Consider the following 20,406-nt stretch of genomic DNA (forward strand, 5'->3'; position numbering starts at 1 on the left):
AAGATATTACCTCACCCACTGCTGCAAATTAATGGTGCAAATATCCAGCACTCATTTCCAAAGTAACAGAAGGCAGAATTCAGAGTAACAGCCGTGTTAGTCTGTATTCTCAAAAAGAAAAGGAGTACTTGTGGCACCTTAGAGACTAACCAATTTATTTGAGCATAAGCTTTCGTGAGCTACAGCTCACTTCATCGGATGCATCCATATGGATGAATATCACCTACTCCCTTCACCCCTATACCAGGTTGGACAGTCAATGAGCTTATACATCGTTTTATGTCAGCAAATCAGATTTTGGTAAAAATGTGTGTCCTGAAGTGACAACTCAAAATCTCAGCTATCCCAAACAACAACAAAGTCTGCAACTTGGGGGGGACTGGTCACACTGAGGCCTTGACAGCCTGTGCACCAATATAGAATATCCAGGGTTGTCAATTTTAGACAGCAAAGGTGAGTGTTAGGCAGACACAGAATTTCACTGATTGACTGAATACGCACTTCATGGTGCGTTTAGCAGTGTCATTTATTTAGGTAATTTGTAACAAAACTGCACGATGTCAGGCGTTCGTTTCCTTTAGTTTAGCACTGGCAGGGAGTACCTGCTGTGTGCAAGATGGGAACCGAACCGCATGAACTAAATGTTAAGTCGACTAGGGAGCCCATACCAAGCTCATACCGCAGTCATTCTGCTTGCTTTTAAACCCACATGTGCTGCTCCATTCAAGCAGATTGGGTTGCATGCATGTAAATGAGAGGGAAACCGGCCCATTTAGTCTTTCTGTGGCATGCTTTCACCTCAGGTCAAGAAATGCTGCAAGCCTGACTCCCCACACGGCAAGAGGGAAACAACTTCATAAATGCTTATGTAAGCCCAAGTGCCCAAAAGGTGGGGGGGGCCTGTCTGAACAGAACGCCCACAGAGCTCTGCCTCCAGCATCCATATCCCTAGAACCGGAACTCGCCCACAGGAGTATTGCAGTGTGGTCGGGAGACTGGTTTCCTCATTGACTATTTTTATAAACAGGAAACGCACCAGGAACACGAGACGCAAGTTAATTTGGTAACTATGGTTAATGAAGTTCTCTTTTCTCAAGGAGATAAAACATATTGTCTGCTTGAAACATGTCTATGAACTGTTTTTATCTGACAACAAGTAGTCAGAATGACCATTACCGCTCCTTGTGACAGGGACGCCATCCCTACGCATGTATAGATTACCTATTATGGCCTTGGAATCCAATGGAGTGGGATAATATTTCAAGATGAACATTTTGGCTCAGTTTTACCAAATCAAATCCACTGGGACCAGTCTAGCAGCTAGGGCGCAGCACCAGACTGATTTCTCCAACCTGGTCTGCCTGTCTCAGTCTCGTTTCTCTGGCCACAGACTGGGCTTTCCCTTCACTTGGCTCCCTAGCAACCAGACACAGGTGTCATGACGGGGCTTCAATGCAACACCAAGAACGTCCAAAACATTTAAGGAGCAGCTTATCCCCTTATGCTTAGGGCTGGTCCTTTACCTTTTTTGATCTTCTCATGGAAGTTAATGGCATCCACAGAAGCTGTGACAATGTTGGTCTTACAATGGCGAGCAGCTACAATGCCAGCTACCTCGTCCATTAACTTCATAGTGACACCTGCAAGGGGAGAATTACAGATTAGTGATCAAACTGAAGACAAGGCGATGTTCCTCGACTCAAGGTTCTTCTGAAAAAGAACAGCAAGGTACATTTCAAAGAGGACAAATTGTAAATGAAGCGTTAGCTACTGCCATGTTTCCTGCACTCTGAACGGGCATTCACTCTACCCCCATTCTGCAGGAAGCTAAACTCACTCGAGTAGGGGGGGAATCTCTCTGGGGCACAAAGGGCAGCAGACTGTGCTCTCCTCTCCACTGAGATGCTGGGAAAAGCTGACCAGGGTTGGGTTTGAGTTTGGTTTGAAATAAGGAAGATGTGAGCAATAGAAATTCCACTAACTAAACTTTTACAGTCTGTCCTCCAAAGAGACCAACATACACTTGGCTTTGGGAATATACTCACTAGCATCTCTGCATCGTTTATTAAGAGACTACTGTACCAACTAGACACTTCACAGAAGTAACCGACTGGCATGGCCCCTGCCCACAGGCACTTAAATTGTCAGTGTAGCCACGAAGCAATGTGTATGGTTGTCAAACCCTAGAAAGGATGGATTGACAAGGAATCAGGATAACAGGAATATGCCCCCACAGCCAGCCAGCCTGAAGGCACAGGTACATTATAATAAACATCTATAAACTGCGTCACTGACCCCTTTATTGCAGGCATCCCACAAGGCATGACTGTCCAAGAGGGATTCAAATGAAAGCATGGTACTGGGTTGTGAAGCAGGTCAGCAAGGGCATTCCACAGCCGGTTATACTCTGCACGTAGCGCACGTCTGCACTAAAAACTTAAGTTAACCTAACTTACAGCCACCACAGCAATTACTGCGTGGTTCACGTCCACACTGCCCTCCTGCCGCTGGTGCACTTCCATTGACTTAGAGGGGCGGTGTAGGGGCTGCCCTGAGGCTCCTGGCTTCCTGCCAGGCTGCTGCCTGGGCCCCCTGGCCCCCGCCAGGAGAACTGCAGCCGCTGGGGTTCTCTGCTCCCATCCCCGCGAGCCCGGCAGCAGCCCAGCAAGGAGCAGAGAGGGGCAGCCATGCTCCTGGCACGGAGCAGAGAACCCTGGCAGCTGCGGTGCTCCCGGTGAGGAGCTAAGAACCTCGGGGGACAGGCCCCAGGCTCCCAGCCGGGAGCCTCAGTGCGTCTGGGTTCCCAAGGGGAACGGGGAGCTAGGCCCCTGGGAGGCAGCCCAGTTGGGAGGGAGGAGCTTGGGGGCAGACTGGCTCTAGCTGGAGCCCCTGCCCCACCAGGCTTTCTTGTCAATTTCACAGCTCTAGTATGGAGCCATGAAATTGACAAGAATGACAGCCCACAGCCAAAGTAAGTATCCCTCAGTGTCTACCCAGCCACTGCATCGCCCTCCTACATCAACATAAGCCTTACACCTCTTGTGGAGATGGAGTTATGTCGGTTTAATAGGGCGCTTACATCGGAGGGAGCAAGGCTGCAGTGTAGACACTGACATAATTAGGTTGAAGTAAGTCGCCTTTTGTCGACCTAACACTGTAGTGCAGATCAAGCTTAGACTTCATTACTAGCAGTTCAAGCTTTAAGGTCTCATGTGGCATGGTTGTATACTGCTCCCCAGTTATCAGAAATCTAATATGTTAAGAACACATTCTCTGTTGCCTCTCACGGGCTGAAGGATTGTTCATTACACTCACAAAAAACAAGTGAAGGAAGCACTGATCATTTGCTTGTCTACTCAATGTTTAGCCATTACAGACACCTTATTATATAGCCTTTTGGCCTGACAACAAGGCTTATAACAGCAACAGAGTCTGTGATTGAAAAGAACAGAGATGCAAAGGAGACCCCACCCTGCTAATGGATTACAGTTTATTTTATTAATTCAACTCGTATCAAATGTGACCTGTAGGGCTCCGTTCTGTGGTGATAAAGGCAGACCACCACCCAGCTTCTCTAAGCACTGCTCCTATGTCTGCACACACCAGGGATATTCAGAAGCAAATGGTCTGTCCTAGAATATGCTACAAGGACATATAGTCTTTAAATCATAAATTGCAGGTTTCACAGCCATCAATTGCTAAAGATACTGTCGTTTTGTTAAAAGGCACTGAGGCAAAAAAAAAAAAAGCACTGAGCACCCTGAAATATATTTAGCACAGTCTTCAATCAAAGGTAACCTGCACTTCACCTCAAAAGCTCTTATTCCCACTATACCCAATGGATGCGAAAATGAAACTATCAGTCTGCTGTTTATCTGCAAGTCGGGTAATTTATGCCTTTTACTTCATGTTTTCACACAATCAGATGACAGATTCATGACCCAGTTGTACAGTACTGCAAAGAACAGGCAGAGAAAATTTTTCAGGTAATCCAAGCTGAACCTTCGAGTCACTGCCGGCAGAATAACCATGTGAACCAAATGACAGACAGAAAGATGGACCAATAAACATGGAGGATCTTTGTGTAAGGTATTTTGTGAGAGTCAGCGCTGTGCTGCATGCTCATTTTGAGATAAAATACAAAATAACCGGAAACTTAAGGGGGCGATCCTTTTGCCAGAGACCAATTACCAACAGTCACGGCTGTGCTCTGCTTTGGACACGGACACACTGGCATCCTCCGACTCTGGGGACAGAGGATAAGGAATTATTTGTATTACCCTGATCCCACTGAGCTAGGCCCTGTAGAAACACCTGCAGAGATCTCCTGACCTGAAAAGCTTGCTGTCTCACAACTGAATGGTTTATGATGATAGAATGGAACAACAGCTAGCAATGTACAACTGTTTGAAGTGCAAACTCCCCTAACCTTACAGGGAATTCAGCAGAACTCCTCAGTTTTCTGCTGTCCAGTGTATACTAATAGAGAGGGAAATCAAGTAATGAAGTAAAATGAACTGTACCTTTTCAGACATCACCCCCCCACCCCCAATCCCAGTGCTCCTCATGCTCAGTTCCAGGACATTTCTTCCTTCCTGCAGATGCTGACTGCTCTGCAACCACTTACAGTCTTTCCAGATGCTGGTGCTTAAAATAAATTGTTCCCAATGGATTTCTACCAAAATTCCATTCCTGCTCATTTAATTTCATCTAGCACATCCCTTCCACTAGGAAGCTTTTCAAACACACCGCGCCCAGGAAAGGCCTAACAGCATTTCCACTAAAAGAAGGTTGCCACTGGTGGCTGAGACTCCTGCACGTTGAAGGAGTTACAGAACCAAACTCTGGGGCACCAAGCTCAGATCCTTAGGTCTCTCTTTTAACCTCATTCCCTTGAGCCTCAATTCCCCATCTGTAACATGAGGATAATACACCCCCTCGCCTCCTGGTGGTGCTGTGAAGGAAAGTGTTTGCCAAGAACTCAGATACTATAATGATGAGTGCCATACAAAAAACCCTTGATGAAACTGATAGTTCTGACTTCAGAGCAGGGCTTGAATACTACACAATAAATAAGGTGCGCACACTGAATCATGAGGATAAAACAAGATACTGAATATCTGCTCACTGGAGTAAGCACCATCCACCCTGTGCACTTAGTGAGGCAACCTTAATTCTTGCATCTCCTAAATTTTGAGTGCTTGATTGTGCAAGCTTAATACTGTTCTTTTAACAGTTTTTGCATCGGATTTCGTGGATTTTTTAAAAAGCAAACTGAAAAAAAAAAAAACTAATTCCTTCATGTGGAATCATACTGACCCACCCACATGGTTCATCAGCAGGGTTGGAGCCTATAGATCCACTGCACAGACCTCTGCCACCTGAACTGAGTAACTGATAGCAGTAGTAGGCTGTCGCCCCCTTTGTGTACCAGCACTACTGGGAGAGGAGACACTGCCACTGGGTTTCACAGATATTTTTAATAGCAGAGGAATGGAGACACTCAGGAATTTTGGGTTCCATTTCAGGCTCTAGAGGGGAATGTGCTCTAGGACACAGACTTCTGCCCTTTCCTGCCAAGCTTGATCCCTCCTGCACCCTCCCCTCAAACCTCTCCAGTCTCTTCCCCACCCCCAGCTCCTTGCGCCAGTCCCATTCTCCTTGCCTACCCAGTCCCAAACCTCCACTCCCAGCTCCTGGCCCAATCTGTCTCTCCTTTCCCCTCCCCTCTAATCCAACACTTCCTCCCCAGGCTTCTCATTCACTCAGTATCCCCTAAGCACATCCCTAGCTCCTCCCTTCTGGCTCCTTGCTTCAGACTCTTTGCCCAGCCAGTCCCAATTCTCCCCCAACTCACAGGGGGACATTCAGCCTGGGGCACACACAGGGTATGCCAAATTTCAGCCCAAACAGCTACAGTTTGCCCAAAAGTTATAAGCACCTGAAAAGAGAGTCTTGTAATGGAAGGTGTCAGGCAACATTCAGAGGCAGTGGTACCGGTCCCTTCTATAGTAGAAACCTGCTGCCACCCTAACTGTACTAACAGTGCAGCAGTTACGACATTTCCTACAACCCACTTCCCACAGATTAAGGCATTTAAAGCATGTTCCCCCTTCTCTTGAGAAACGAGTGCTAAAGTAACAGTGAAGTCGGACTATTCATTCTTCACGGCGGTCTGGATGTCTGGTGAAGGGAACTCACCTTCTGTGGATAAGCAAGCGGTTTTATACAGGCTGCATTTATCATATTCTATTGTATGTAAGATGCTATAAATAGCTTAAAGATTCACTAACACAAGGCAAGTCTGCCAAGTACAGTTTATTAAATATGTCATTTTATTCCACTGAGATTTAGCCCTGCTTGGCCTAAAGCAGAGCACATTGTAAGATTCCACTGACAGAATATCTAACGGTTACTAAAAATAGCATAGCGATGCAAGCATGTGAAAACGGTGACATCCTCTCCAGCTCCTTTTACTGCTTCAAAGCACAGGATATGAGCTATAAAGTAATAAAATTGCATTTTTCTTCAAACAATAGTTTTTCTACCAAATATGGACAGTTCAGGGAGTAACATGGAGGTTTAACACCTTTATTTCCCCACCTCAGTGTCTGCAAGCTTCTCAGCAGCGCTGCTGGAACAATTTGTATAGTGGGGATGCCGAAAGCCATTGAACCTGTAAATCCTGTATATAATGGAAACCACTTCAAGCCAGGGGATGCGGCAGTGCCCCCAGCACCCTAGTTCCAGCACCTATGCTTCTCAGAACAAACAATATTCATCCACGTTCCTGACAGCATTGTGGGGATCTTTGACTAAGTGGGGAGCAGAAGTATTTGTGCCATTCCTCTTATAGTCAATGAGAAATTCATAGGAGAACTCTCAGTATCTCTGATTAAGCACTAGACCAAGATTCTGAGAGAAGCCCAGAATTTACTGTACGCTCTGTACCATAAGTGCTGTTATGTGAACTGTAAATGTGCATGCAGCTGTAGATGTTTTAATCTGTTTTCCTATTTTGTTATGCACATTTGTAGAATGCTTTGGGATCCTGCAGGATGGAAGGTGATGTGTACAGTTACACAAAGCCACACATTGATCTATGAGCAGTCCCAGGATAGACAAAGATTTTCCCCCAAGGCCAATATTCTTCTGCCCCAAAAATCTCTCTGCACTTTGGATTATGGAACTAGAAACCCAATATTATATTCCGCCCCCCTTCATACAAGCAAAATCCAGAAAGGTACTAAACTACTTGCATCTCTGAATTTGACCCAAAGTGGAAGAGCTCTCCTTTTACATTCAAATTCAATTACCTTCTCTATACCCACTGCTCATTACAACTGTCAAACCTAGTTAGAGCAGAAAATGCCATATCAAGAAACCGAGACTTAAAGAAAATATTTATTCTTATAAAATAAACAATCCCTCGCTATTTTTCACATCTTCATTCTGGATCTTTGGCTTATGCTGCACCCTCTGTTAGTGCCAGAGGGTTGAGGGGTGTAGGCTGGATGTTACCTACGCTTTTGTCCACTGCAGTTGGTATTGATCTGACCTTTTTACAGTGTATTTGGGAACTCTTATCTACTTTCCCTTTCTGTACACACCTCTTTCCAGGTTCACACTGTAAATCCTTGCCATTTTCTTATTTCTCAGACAATGGATGCTGCCAACCAGGGGAACATTACTTCAGCAAATTACAGTAATTTCATGTTCTGTATTTATAATCTGAGATTTGCAACTTAAAAGATAACATAATTGTAGGATTTACATTACTCAAATGTTCACTTTGTACTTTCCCACATTAAAAAAAGCAGCCGTGCTTGGCCTAAATGTGAATCCAAACATCTGGTACTGCAGATATTTTTGAATGTAACATTTAACTGTCTGTGGATCTTAAATTTTGACAGCATGTTGACTATCTTTGAAAACATTGTTAAAAATAGATCCTTAAAACAACCTTTCAAAGGCATCTGATGTATGACTAGGTCAGGTTTTTCTACAAACAGGAGCTACTGGAGTTGCTGGAGTGTTCTGAACTCATGAGGAATGCCTGACCTTAATTTGCCAACACAGTGAAGAAAATCTTCCCCTTTTAGCTTTTACTTATCAAAAGTTGGTTAAGTGATGAATTGGGAAGAGTGTGTCTGTATTATCTGTATTCTAGCAGTGCTTAGTCATTCCAGTCCTGGCCCTACAGTCCAGGCTGCCAGGTGTTGTACAGACAGCACACAGTCTTGGTGTCAGATAGGAAGACAGATGAATGGAGTGGGGGAAAAAGAGGTAACAGTGAAGAGAGCTTAGTGGGGAGGAAGAGGGAGAAGTCTCAGCTCAGCACTTGCCAAAACAAATGCCAGATGGGAGTGATTTGGAGGCATTATGCCAGGGGTAGGTTTCAAGGAGAGAGAACGATCTAACGGTAAGCATTATAAGACTAAAGAGTTGGACTGGGAGAGGAGAGTATTTCATTTATTTTATTCCATTTTTGATTGAAGGGTTTAGTTTTTTTTAATTAATAGCCTGATCCAAAGCCCACTGAAGTCAAGAGGAACACTCCTGTTCATGTTAAAGGGGTTTGGATCAGGCCATAGAGTAGGGAACAGCATTCAAAAAACCAAAATACCTGCCCCTGATTCTAACACTACACACCAAAAGGATTTCAGATTACTTCAAGGCACCCAAAGTGCCTTCTAGGCTTTTAATGGGTGAGTTAAATAAGCCCCTCTGAATTGGGGCTAAAAGTTTATAAAAAATGTAATTATATTTTATATATAGATATTTTAAAAGTTATCAAAATATTTGTATCAAAAGACTTCTTGTGAATTATATATAATTCACAAGAAGTCTTTTCTAGCATATTCTCACTGCTTGCATCTAGGGGGAATATTGCAGCAGGTTTGTACCTGTATTTTACAATTAGGAGCCTCGCTGCATTTCTCTATAAAAGGCTAAGTAGTGCCTGTTCGTGCCATTAGCAAGCTGAAGATTTCTACTGCTACAGAGAGGCCACCCCACCAAACAACGGTTGGCAAGAGTGGGACTTGGGATTTCACTCAAATGCTGAATATCTAGATTAATTTATTCCAGGTTATCTTCCCCCCCCCCCCCAACACACCCCTCCTCACAACAGGAGCTGCCACCACAAGATGGATTGCTAGATTGGTTTGTTTCATTTTGGTAAGTGCCTCCTTAAACTCAAACTGCCAGTCTGTAACTGGTTACAGCGATACCCCCATTCTACACTTGTTACAGCAATGGTACAGCTGGGAGATTATTTTACCTTTCTTCAATAGCAGACCACCACAGTGGTTAGAGCTGGACTAAACCCAAGCTCTGACTTACTCTATAAATACCATCTGATTCTGCTTTAAGTGTATTATACTACTTGTCACTATGCAGTGTCACTGCCATTTGCTGTGCATGATATTCACTGTGTATCCTGTTAACTTACTTTTAAGGGAGATGGGGGCGGGGGAGACTTTGCTGAGTTTTCCTTAAACCCAAAATAATCAGGAGAAACATATTGATTTAGGAACCAAAGAGCTGCCAAGTGCTGACAAAGCTTTGGGCAGGAAAGCATTCTGTTGGGGAGAATAGAGACGCGGTAATGCAGTTTTTACTTCCAGGAGATACGGAAGTCTTGTCTTCAGGCTTCCCACTCATCCATAAAATGCACCAGAACTCAGCACCTCTGGCATGAAATATCAAGCCAGACACACTAAGGCCTCATTCAAGCGGCAAGGACATTCACTATGTGAGTTTAATTAAAATGGCTAACAAGGAGTCAAAGCCCAACAAGTACTTATACATGAAAGCTTCCAGGGAAACAGGTGGCCCAGAGACAATACATATGCATGAAGTGTTAGCTGGTTAAACAGAGGATATTGTGTCTCAAGAACTGATCACACACACCACACTATTCAAGAAGAGTCTCCTGCACCAGATGAGACAGAAATGCCAAACTCTGCATATGCAGCCACTGAAGAAACCTATTAAGGAAATATGGTTGAAATAAGGAATTGGGTGGATTGCTGAGACTCACTGCCACTGGTCAAGTGGTCCACGGCAAGTGTGTAATGGATGTCTGCCTACTGCGCTAGACAGGTGTCCATGTGCCACAAAAGCCACCATCACAACTGTCACCAGAGGTGGCTCTTGTATTCAGGCTCTCCCAGCGCAGCTTGCAAGGATGAAGAGGGGTGTCATAATGATGAATGGCTTAGCACTACAGCTGTTTGCTTGCATCCCATCCTGTACATTGGAGTTCCAGTTATGAATTCGCTCCACTTCTCATGCCAAGTGATTTAAGTTCTCTCCCACAGAAACACCAGTGTTACGGGTATAGTTACCGATAGCAGCAGCAATGCACATGCCCTAGTTGTGGGAGAAGCAGATCCCCTATCCCACATTCTGGTTCTCATCTAGCTAATCTCCTTGATCAGTCAGAACAGGCTTCATTTCCATAGCACAAGGATTGCTCTGGAGAGGGAGATAACAGTTTAGTACAGACTAGCTCTGAAAGAGACATATGTGCATGTCTCTGCTTTTCCACGTTAGCCATTATTGCTAGCCTGTCAGAGACAAATGAAATCACATTAACCCTGATTTAGAAGAGGGCTTTAAATGCAGCATCCCATTACTCTTTAGCTAAAGCCAATTAATCACACCCCCGAAGGGCCCATCAAGTCCCTTGTTCAAATCACAACAGCTACTTACTACTACCAGCTACACACAGAAATCTCAGCCAGTGCCTGTGTGCAAGCAGCTCTGTGTAAAACGGAGACACTGACACTTGCAGGCCAACAATGGCTGCATACAGACAAGTGTTCCAGAGCTGAGCTTTGTGACGTAAAGCATTTACACAGTTTATGGGAAGTCACTGACATCCAATCCTTACTGTTCAGCCTCTTCAACCCCGTCAAGGTTGGGGAAGGTCAGCATTATAAGACTGGACCCTTATTACATAGACGTCTACATTGACGTCTGTGTAGTGCAAAGCACCCAGCATACTGACCAACAAGGAACGGGTCAGCAGACCCCGCTTTTTCGTACCTGACAGGCCTTACTCTTTCCCTGATCACCATCAGCCCGCTCTCTTTTGACACTGTTAAGGAAGCTGTACCTGCTGGAGCCAGCATTTCCTCCCTTTGATTTCTAACAAAGTGGACTCTGATGTGGTCTGGCCAGAGTCTCAGACACTCCCTATAGACATGGAATTTCCTTCTTCTAGGTGCTGGTGGAGTAAAAAGGAGTCGTGTCCTGTCTGAAGGGGGCCAAATGGGCTTTATGCAGCAGTTTCTCCTCATGAGCAGGCTCCAAACACCAACAACAGCAGGAATCTGCCTCTTCTCTCACAGTCCGAGGGACTAGCAATGAGAGAGACTTAACTCAGCTAGTCCATCTGCATATAACTCCTTCCCTTTGCCCAAAGGAAGGCTATTTCCTACAGTGCATTGGCTCGAGTTAGACCATCAAAGCAGCTAAAAAGTCAAAGTGGCCCCGATCCCTGTTAATGACGTAAACCTTCCACTAGGCTGCCAAGATATCGGGACTGCCTAAGCAGCAGGCTAGAACCCGTGTTTGCTGAGAAAGCATTTGCAAAGTAAGGTTCAATTTGCCGTTGCTGTTACGGTTGAAATGTTCTTCAGGGATCTGGCCCCTGAATAACCCCCCGAAGGCAGGGGCTTAATGCACAGCAGAGTATTAGTCACTGTAACGAGGATAGCAGAATTCGGCCTCAAGTTTTGCTCTTTTCAGGGTTCCCTTTCCCCCTTGCTGGCTACACACAACCCAGTCATATTAAAGTTATCCACTGGCAACAGATCATGTGAGGCCTCAACGGGAGATCAATATCTGTAATAAGTCTGGGAGACAAAAGCAACCAAAAGCAACTAGACTAACTCTGCCCAAGTTTAACTCGACTCCAAAGCCACCGTGCAGGGCTATCAACTCAAAGAAGCCTGGCAGCCTTCAAGCTATGCCTGCCCTATTAGAATTAATGTGATAAAAAGCTGTCCCTCTAGGAGCATCCCCTTTACTTTCCCCACTTCCCCCGCACCCTCCAAGGGTTCAGTGTGCAGCAAGCTCCCTGTGGAGGAAGCCATTCCACTGTGCTCAGCATGTCCGCCAGGGAGGTAAGGTCATTTCACCAGCATGCATTCTTCCCTTCAAACCTCTGAACTGAACCAACTGTTGGCATGGAGTTCTCCGTCACCATTGGCTGAAGAATAACCTGAGACCCGGTGCTGCACAGCCATAAGGCTGTCCCCAAACCAGTCCACCACGCACAGCTGAAGTAGCTGTTCTAGACTGTTTTGGGGGGTGGACAGAGGTAGGATGTTGCCAAGCTGTGTTACATCCTGAAGCAAGCAGCCACACAATAAACAGGGCTTTTAAAGGGGACCCTGACCTGCCTTCCCTTAAATGCCAACATAGTCACTTTATAGGCAGTGCTTGTGTTCCCCAGACTGTTTTAATTACATAATCCCAGGCGGCAGAGGAATGCTTGGTAATGACGAGTTACTATAGTAATCACTCATTTTACTAGCATCACAAATGGTACTGACTCACCTGCCGGAAGATACAATATTTCTTCCTTTTTGATTAAGGAAATCTCTCAATAATGGAAACACCACCATCACTGCTCCAATTGTTTCAACTTTTACATACACAACTGCAGTTGCGCTGACGAAATCACGGTTTGATGTTAGCGACTCCATGAGAGCACTAACCACTGTGACTAACACAGCATTAACTCGGTCAACTGCAGACCTTACAGTGGCTAACTCACTCTGTCATACACAGTCCAGCAATATTGCAATCCCAGTTTTCAAAGGAGTCATGATGCAGGCTCCCCCAAATTGATATTAGCTTAAAAAGAATTTTAAGTTTTCATTTGCCTTCTGTTTACACCTTTCAGCGTCCCTCAGATCACATCGTGAAGCTGGTCTCTACAACCAAGAGTGCTTGAAATGGACATTTTTAAAAGGAAAGCGGAGCTCCATCAGCAACATCGTTCTGCATGGAATGGTTATTTACTCCATTCGCTGATTGCTCCTCCTTGACATCAGGGGGGAAAGAAAAAACACAAACCTTGCAAGGGTTGGCAACACCAGGTAAGGCGCCCAGTAAAATCAACGTTCCTGCACACAGCTCCAGAGCAGCAGCTCATTTCTCCACTAGCTACAACTGATCGTGCAGTGAAGAGTTACTCCTATAGAAGTGATTACATTAATGTTCTGTTACAGGCTCCCAGCTGCTCAATGAATGCTTTATATGCGTTCTCAAACAAGACTTCGTGTTCACAGCCCAACAGGGCAATAGAGTGCCCCTCACTTGTCCCTATATATAGCTTGTTGCTACTTATTTTGACTTCAGAAAGTACAGAAAAGAGCTATCCGTTCCCTGCTCTGGTCCCCTGTGCAGGCTTTCCTGAGGATTCCCATTACTCAATCCACTAATTCCTCAGCCCTTAAGTACATGGCAAAGGGGCATGGAAAAGGAGCCAATTGCTATGGTGAGCAGAATCAGAAGCAGGCATGCGAAGGAACCCTTCTATTGAAGAAGCCAGCATGAAAGGAGGGAAAGAGCACTGCCTGCTTTAAGTCAGTCTGGCTCCCACTCACTCCCTTTCATCTGAATTTAGTTTACTCCTTTGAGCCCTCAGAGCCCTCCAGCAGCTGGGCAGCATAGCTCAGTATTTCAGAAAATGGACGAGGACACCAGGACTGGTCAGACAGCGCAGAGCAAACCCTTGATTTCAAAACCTCCATGCTCACCAAGGCAGAGACTGGAGCAGAAATTCAACCTCCTATGGAAGTATCCAATTAACATTACGTGGGACCCAAATTCTTGTTGACCAAATGAATTGAGATCCAAAAACTCAATTGCATGTCTGGTTGCCTAGCCGTAATGTGATAACTTCTGAATCCGGTACATGATCAACTCCTGAGTACCAAGGAATGTTCTAGGCATCAATGGAAAGGAGCCTGTTGAGTTTGGTGACAGATTTTCATAGCTCCCATTTGGTGCGGCAGTCATAGGAGCACTGGGAGAAAAGAATATGGCCAGTCACCACTCACTCCCTCAAGTCTGTTCGCATACTTCACTCCCATTAGTTGAAATGAGTCAGCAAATGAAACTGCAGGTCAGGACTGTGGGCTTCGGCAGCCGTGGGGGGCCGGGGTACAGGACTGGAATAGCGAGGCCTGCTTCAGATTAGGATCTACGTTGGCTGAGTAGAATAAGGCTGGAAATTTGCATGACTTCTCCCTTCATACTATGACTGACTTAAGCAAGATCATTTACCTTTCCCAGCGCTAACATTAACACGGTTGCATATGAAAGAGAAATGAGAACCAAGTGCGGTGTTGGCTTTCACTCCTTTCGAAGTGTATGGAGATGTCTGACAGACAAAGGTAGAGTTAGGAAGGGGAAGAGCTTATATGACAACTTCTTACAAACAGGGAAAAGCCATTTCAAAAACTCCTCATTTTAATGAGGTTGGGGAAAATGCCTTCACTTCCCATCTATTTATTAAGAGCAGCTGAAGACGTTTGAAAATGCAAAAGCAAATTAGAATGAGTAAGTAAAGTTTCAAATGAATTTTAAGGCAAAAACTTGTAAGCACAGATTAAAGCTAGAGGTTGAATTTAAACAAAGGTTCAGACAGTACACTGAACATCACATTTTCACAGCAGACATCACTCCACAGCTTTAGTGGGATTTTTCCAGGACCCTGTGACTTACACGGGGTTTTAAATAGAACATGGTGCTGTGTTTGCTGCAGCATCTGTTGCTTTATGCCACTTAACCCTCACAGCTGCTAATTATACCTTGATTTCTGGGGATGATATCCCAGTTATATTTTTGTTTAGAAGAGGAGCAGGAAACTGGATACATTTGCCTGTACAACGCTTTTGAAATTGCAGGTGCTCAAAACTGAAGGCTTTCATTTCACACGTTCTGGAATCAGACTGTGTGCATCTTCCACAATGTGCTATCAGCAACACCATTCTGCATGGAATGGTTATTTAGTCCTGTAACACTTCCATTCTCTGATTACTCTTGTGACAAGATCCAGAATGAGCAATGAATTGGGCCTGATTACATCTGCATACAGGAGAAAGTAGAGCCATCAAGTTTGTTTTGCTTACTAGCAGGTTGGACTTAAATTTGTAAACTCAAAAGTAAGGGTGTTGCTTTCTCCCGCAATTCATCCAAACAGTTTTATTCTCTCTTCCTTTACGTTAAGACAGATTTGAATTGCTCTTATGTGATCAGTATTTAAGGGCACACCTCTCAATTTAAAAACTAAACTCTGCTCTCATTTATTTCCCTGTCAGCTATCAAATTCTCTTCTACATGGGAGAAACCAAAAGTTTAACTATTCACTATTCACATCAATTGAATGTGGAGGTATGTCTGGCTGCATGTTTCTGCCATATTCTAGAGCTAGATGTTAGTCACCTCACCTTTGAGTTCCATCTATACAGATGGCGTACACATTTCAGATTACAGCATTGGCCGTACTATGTCTGGTTAAGACATGACTGTGCAGAGCTTTTGTTAGCCAAAGGCACCAGACTGTTTCCCCCCCTCAGTGTATACCTCCTTTGCCAGAACCCTTATAAATTAATATGCTATAGTTTATATGCAGAGATTTCCAATGGACAGGCATTGCTGATGACACTGCAAGCAGATCTACCCCTTATAAAAAGTTTACACACTCTGTTTAAGAGCTGTACAACAGACACTGCCGAGGGATTTGGAAGATGATGCATGGCAGGGAGATTGCCCTGTGAGAATTGCTGTGAAAGTAATTTTGACTTGGCTAAGTTATGACACACAGAACCCTATTACATAGCCAGCCCTGGTGACCCATTAAAATGGGGGCATGACCCACTTTGGGGTCCTGACCCACAGTTTGAGAACCACTGCTCTAACCTCAATATACACAGCTAAAGCTACTCTCTGGATGCCTGATTAACTAAAGAGCATATTAAAATGTAGTAGGAAGGTCAACAATAAGTGAGGCTAAGGGCTTCTCCATTTCTTCAATGTGGCTATGCCCCAAATCTCTAGGACTGGTTCCAGTGGCTGCAACAGGAGGAAGACACCTGGTTCCCCACACTGGAGTGAGGTAATGAAGACATTTGCATAACATGACACCTTAGCAAACAAAGAAGCTAGCTGAATATCCCCATGCACTTTAAGACTTTACAAGGAGCAACGCTGCACTCCTTCCATGTAGATAAAGGGGCATGACCATTTAATGGCTCTGCAAAGAAAGCATTTATTGAATTACTGCTTCACTAGAGTGTCCGATTTATTTAGTTTCAGATTCCTTTGTAGGTAAATGAGAAAATTGCACCACTCCATTATCTTGAGACCATTACTCTGTTTATCCAGTCTCAATACTCCCGCACGGCATGCGCTGTTCTCTACTGTAGTAGATGACTGTGCTTGGTGTTATTAGGCACAGCTTATGAATCAATCATATGTATCACACTAAAACAAGTAAATGGTGCATTGTGAAGCTGCTGCTAAACAGATCCCAATTACCAGTTGAAAAGGGAGCATATGTCTGTAGAGGCTTTTTGCATAAATTGACAAAGATTTTGCAATTATAGAAAGTTGAAGTAATTTAGCATCTAAATATTCCTTTCTAGTCTGAATGTGAGTTAACAGCCACTTGAATGTTATTGATCCTTCCAGAATACCAACAGTAGTGGCTCATGCAGATATCAAACTCCGAACTAGTGAATAAGTTTCACACATTGGTACATTAAAGTTGCACTCATTTTTGCATGCAAATGACGTTATAAAACTGTTTGAAGTGAGCCGAAATCCAGAGATCAAGACGCACGAGGGTAAGGAGAAAGTGTCATGCAACAGCATCCAAAGCAACAGGGTCACCATTTAGGTGATTTTATTGCAGTTAAGTCACTAAAACTGAAGTACTAGGAAAATCAGAGCTGGAAAACCAGTTCCTTCAATACAAGGGAAGTACTTTACAGTACAGGCGTTAAATCCAGTTCCTATAGAAGTACATACCACACACATATATTTAGTGATGTAGCAAATCTGAGCATATGCGTTTAGAATTGATGCAGCACTGTGGGTAGGCAATATACTCTCCTTGGGCAGCACTTGCAGAGCTGGTATCACACATGGTTACAAGCCTCACTACCAAAGTAGATGGGAATTTAGACACTTCTCTCTGAAAAGTTCTCCTAGTATCTCAAACAATTCTCAGCACTACCTAATCTAGTCTGGTCTCACTGACTCACTTTGTATCTTCACACAGTGCCTAGCACAAGTGCCTGGGCCACAACAGGGGCTCCTAGGTGCTACCACCCTACAAATAAAAAAAATATTATATTTTCCCACTTCTGTTCTTCTGTAATAGCCCCCAAGGGTCCGTTTACACAGCCCACGGCAATGAGCCTCCCAGCCTGGGTCGACTGATTCGGGTTGGCAAGGCTCGCACTAGCGGTCTAAAAATAGCTGTGCAGACCGCACTTCGAAGCGGTGGCTGGGGCCGCAGCTCAGGCTCAGAAGCCTAGGGACAGGGCTGGCTTCAGAGCTCAAGCTGCAGCCCACAGCTTCAAAGCCCCATTTACAACGGTTTCTTAGAGCGCTAGCGCAAGCCCTGCCAACCCAAGGTTGCTGACCCAGGCTGGGAGCTCACTGCCACGGGCTGTGTAAACGGAACCCAAGTCAGAGTGTGATTACATTATGCTGGGTATTAAGAGCCTTTAAATTTATTTCGGAGTGGTAGCCGTCCTGGTCTGCATCAGCAGAAAGAACGAGGAGTACTTGTGGCACCTTAGAGATGAACAGAGATGCATCTGATGAAGTGGGCTTTAGCCTACGAAAGCTTACGCTGAAATAAATTTGTTAGTCTCTAAGGTGCCACAACTACTCCTTGTTCTTTCTTTAAATTTATTGTATTTTAGTTCTTGCTAAACAATGGCTGGGTGGTTGAGTTCTAAAGTTACACATCACACTTTGATGCAACAGTGGTAAAACCAGAGCTACTCACCTCCATGTACAAATCCATGTAGAGTGCAGTCTGAGGGGCCCACCAGATGGATCAGGCTGGACTGGCTATAGCCCACAGTGTACGGTTCTATGGAAAGAAAAAACATAGGTCAGACCTACTATATATAAAGGATTCAGACTCTAATCATCAGAATTCCCACTGACCTACAAGAATGCCATTAAGAGCCTGAAGCAGACTTTTAGCTCACCTTATACGGGACAAAAATCTTTGTGCTACCTTATTAAAAACTGCGATGTACATTTAAAGTCAGCAAGTCTTTGAAAAGAGGAAGTGGCACTGACACACAGGTTCACTGTGGTCAAACGAAACCTCTTTCTTAAGCTACAAATTTGGCTTTATTTTTAGTCTAGATCTTCAGAATAAGCTAACATTTGAAAATCGGTAGTTTTAAAGTTACTCCTATTTCCGTTTGGCAATTGCATCCTGAGCGGAGCCACCTTAACCAAAGCAGCCCTGAATCGAGCCCATTCTTGCCTGCCTGCGGCCTCACAGGATACTCCTGCTCTCAGCCCAACCTCTACTGCCCTTGCTGTTCCACCAAACTGCTTCTTGAAAGGTCTTCCAGTTCAAAATGGACCAAAGACCTGCAAAATGGCTTCAGCAGCCAAGCCCAATGTAGAAGGGATTAACTTCAACATTTCTAAACCTCAGTTTGGTGGGAGAGAACAAGAGATTGTGTGTGGGGGTGGGGTTGGGTGGGGTGTCGCTGATTTCAGTGTGTGCGTACGTTTGTTTCAGCGCCACAGATCATAGAAAGGATTCTGAAAATGTGCTGGGAAACCAACACGTTAAAGGACTCCGCTTGCAGCCCAGCATTAACACTTTCTAGTTTTGTACCCACTTGTCACTGCAGGTGCAACTGGTATCTGAACTGATCACTGGTGCACCATACGCAGCTGCACTGAAATGTCTAAGTGAAAGATTTTGCCCATATATGCTGGTTAAAAAAATGGCTTTTAAAAGCCTATGTTCAGTGAGAAGTTTCTACAAACTTTGGCTTATACTTAGAAAAAAGCAAATCTGGTAGACAATTGCTTGCCATTATGGCCTTCAAAGGGAAGCTCAATAATTCGAGTAACAGTAGAACAAATAGCATTTAAAAATCTCCCCTTAATGTGTATTTGCCAGCTACAGCCACACGACACAGCGTCAATTAACTGAAATAGCCTTACCTTTAGTCTGTCTATCTGTGAGGCAAGGAGAGCAAAGAAAAAGGGTATATAAGCAGCTTTCATTATCTAGGTACCCTCTTTTAGCAAACAGATAACGGACGTCAGCCCCCCCCATCGTGTGCTAGGACTGTAGGTCTGCAGAGTCAGCGAGCACTGTGACGTTGCAGAATTCTATCTTCATGGGCTCGAACAGTAAAGGAATTCAGTGTTGGTAACAGACACTTTATTGGGAGCCCCAAACAATGAAGTCTATCCACAGAACAGTTACTGCACAGCAGATGGGCAGGCTTCTCCATGCCAGCCCAATGTGGAGGAAATGCCCATGAGTAGGAAGACAAGTCAGCCGTCAGCCTTCATGCCCATTCAGTTCTACATCTGTTTCAACTCAGGATTGTCAGTGTCTATTGTGACGGTGACGTCTAACGTAGACACTTATCCAATTTCATACAGGCAGCCAAATGATAGTTAATGGCTTTCCATCGCTGCCAATGTGGGCCAGATTTGAACCGGGGGCTAAAAAGCCTATTTCACTGTGAATCCCCTAATCTACCCAGCTCTTCACTTCAGACACTTTTTGGAACAGGTGTTGATACCAGTGACTGAGCATGTCGCTGCCCAACTTGCATTTCCCGCTGCTGCCATTTGGGACAGGAGCTGCGGGGATGGGGAGTACAAAGCCTGGGCAGGCCAGCTCCCCCATCACCTCCGAGCACCGGCAGATATCATTAGGAGTATTCAGGCTTTCATGCAGCCAGCTGTGGTGCCAACGTTCACACTTATTAAAAAGTTACGTTTTCCTGATCTTTATTGAGGAAAGCTTGTCACTGCTGTAAAAATTAAGCCATTTCCTCTTCACCTGGATAGAGACATGTGGCGTAGCAAGCGAAACGGTTTATAAAACCTTTCGGGCTCCGGAATGAGACCAAAGGAACGCAGTTGCCCCTTGTGACTTGTTGCTAGGTAACTACTGTCCAAACGCCTGAAACCTTGTACTGTTCTCAAATTTTAAAGGTAGTTAAAATTAACAAGCTGAAGAGAAAGAGCCTCTATTCAAAATGGCAAAAATAGTCTGCATGCCATCTCTTTCATAACTCCACCTCAGAAAGGGACTTACAAGTTTACTTGGTCACATGCTCTAGCAGCTTCTCAAATTAGATTTCAAAT

General features: G+C 44.6%; 1 protein-coding gene across 3 annotated transcripts in view; it reads right to left on the reverse strand.

Moving 5' to 3' along the window:
* Window positions 1–20,406, reverse strand: part of ACOT7 (acyl-CoA thioesterase 7) — a 110,539-nt gene that overhangs the window by 34,972 nt on the left and 55,161 nt on the right. For 2 of the 3 annotated variants that reach the window (XM_074975187.1, XM_074975189.1), the window contains exons 6-8: window positions 19,243–19,257; window positions 18,050–18,136; window positions 1,524–1,640 (exon numbers count right to left, since the gene is read on the reverse strand). In XM_074975187.1, the coding sequence (XP_074831288.1) occupies window positions 1,524–1,640; window positions 18,050–18,136; window positions 19,243–19,257 (219 nt within the window). The remainder of the gene's footprint in view (window positions 1–1,523; window positions 1,641–18,049; window positions 18,137–19,242; window positions 19,258–20,406) is intronic. The other variant, XM_074975188.1, reaches the window with a different exon arrangement.

The sequence above is a fragment of the Natator depressus genome, chromosome 18, assembly GCF_965152275.1.
Source record: "Natator depressus isolate rNatDep1 chromosome 18, rNatDep2.hap1, whole genome shotgun sequence".
Taxonomy (NCBI): domain Eukaryota; kingdom Metazoa; phylum Chordata; order Testudines; family Cheloniidae; genus Natator; species Natator depressus.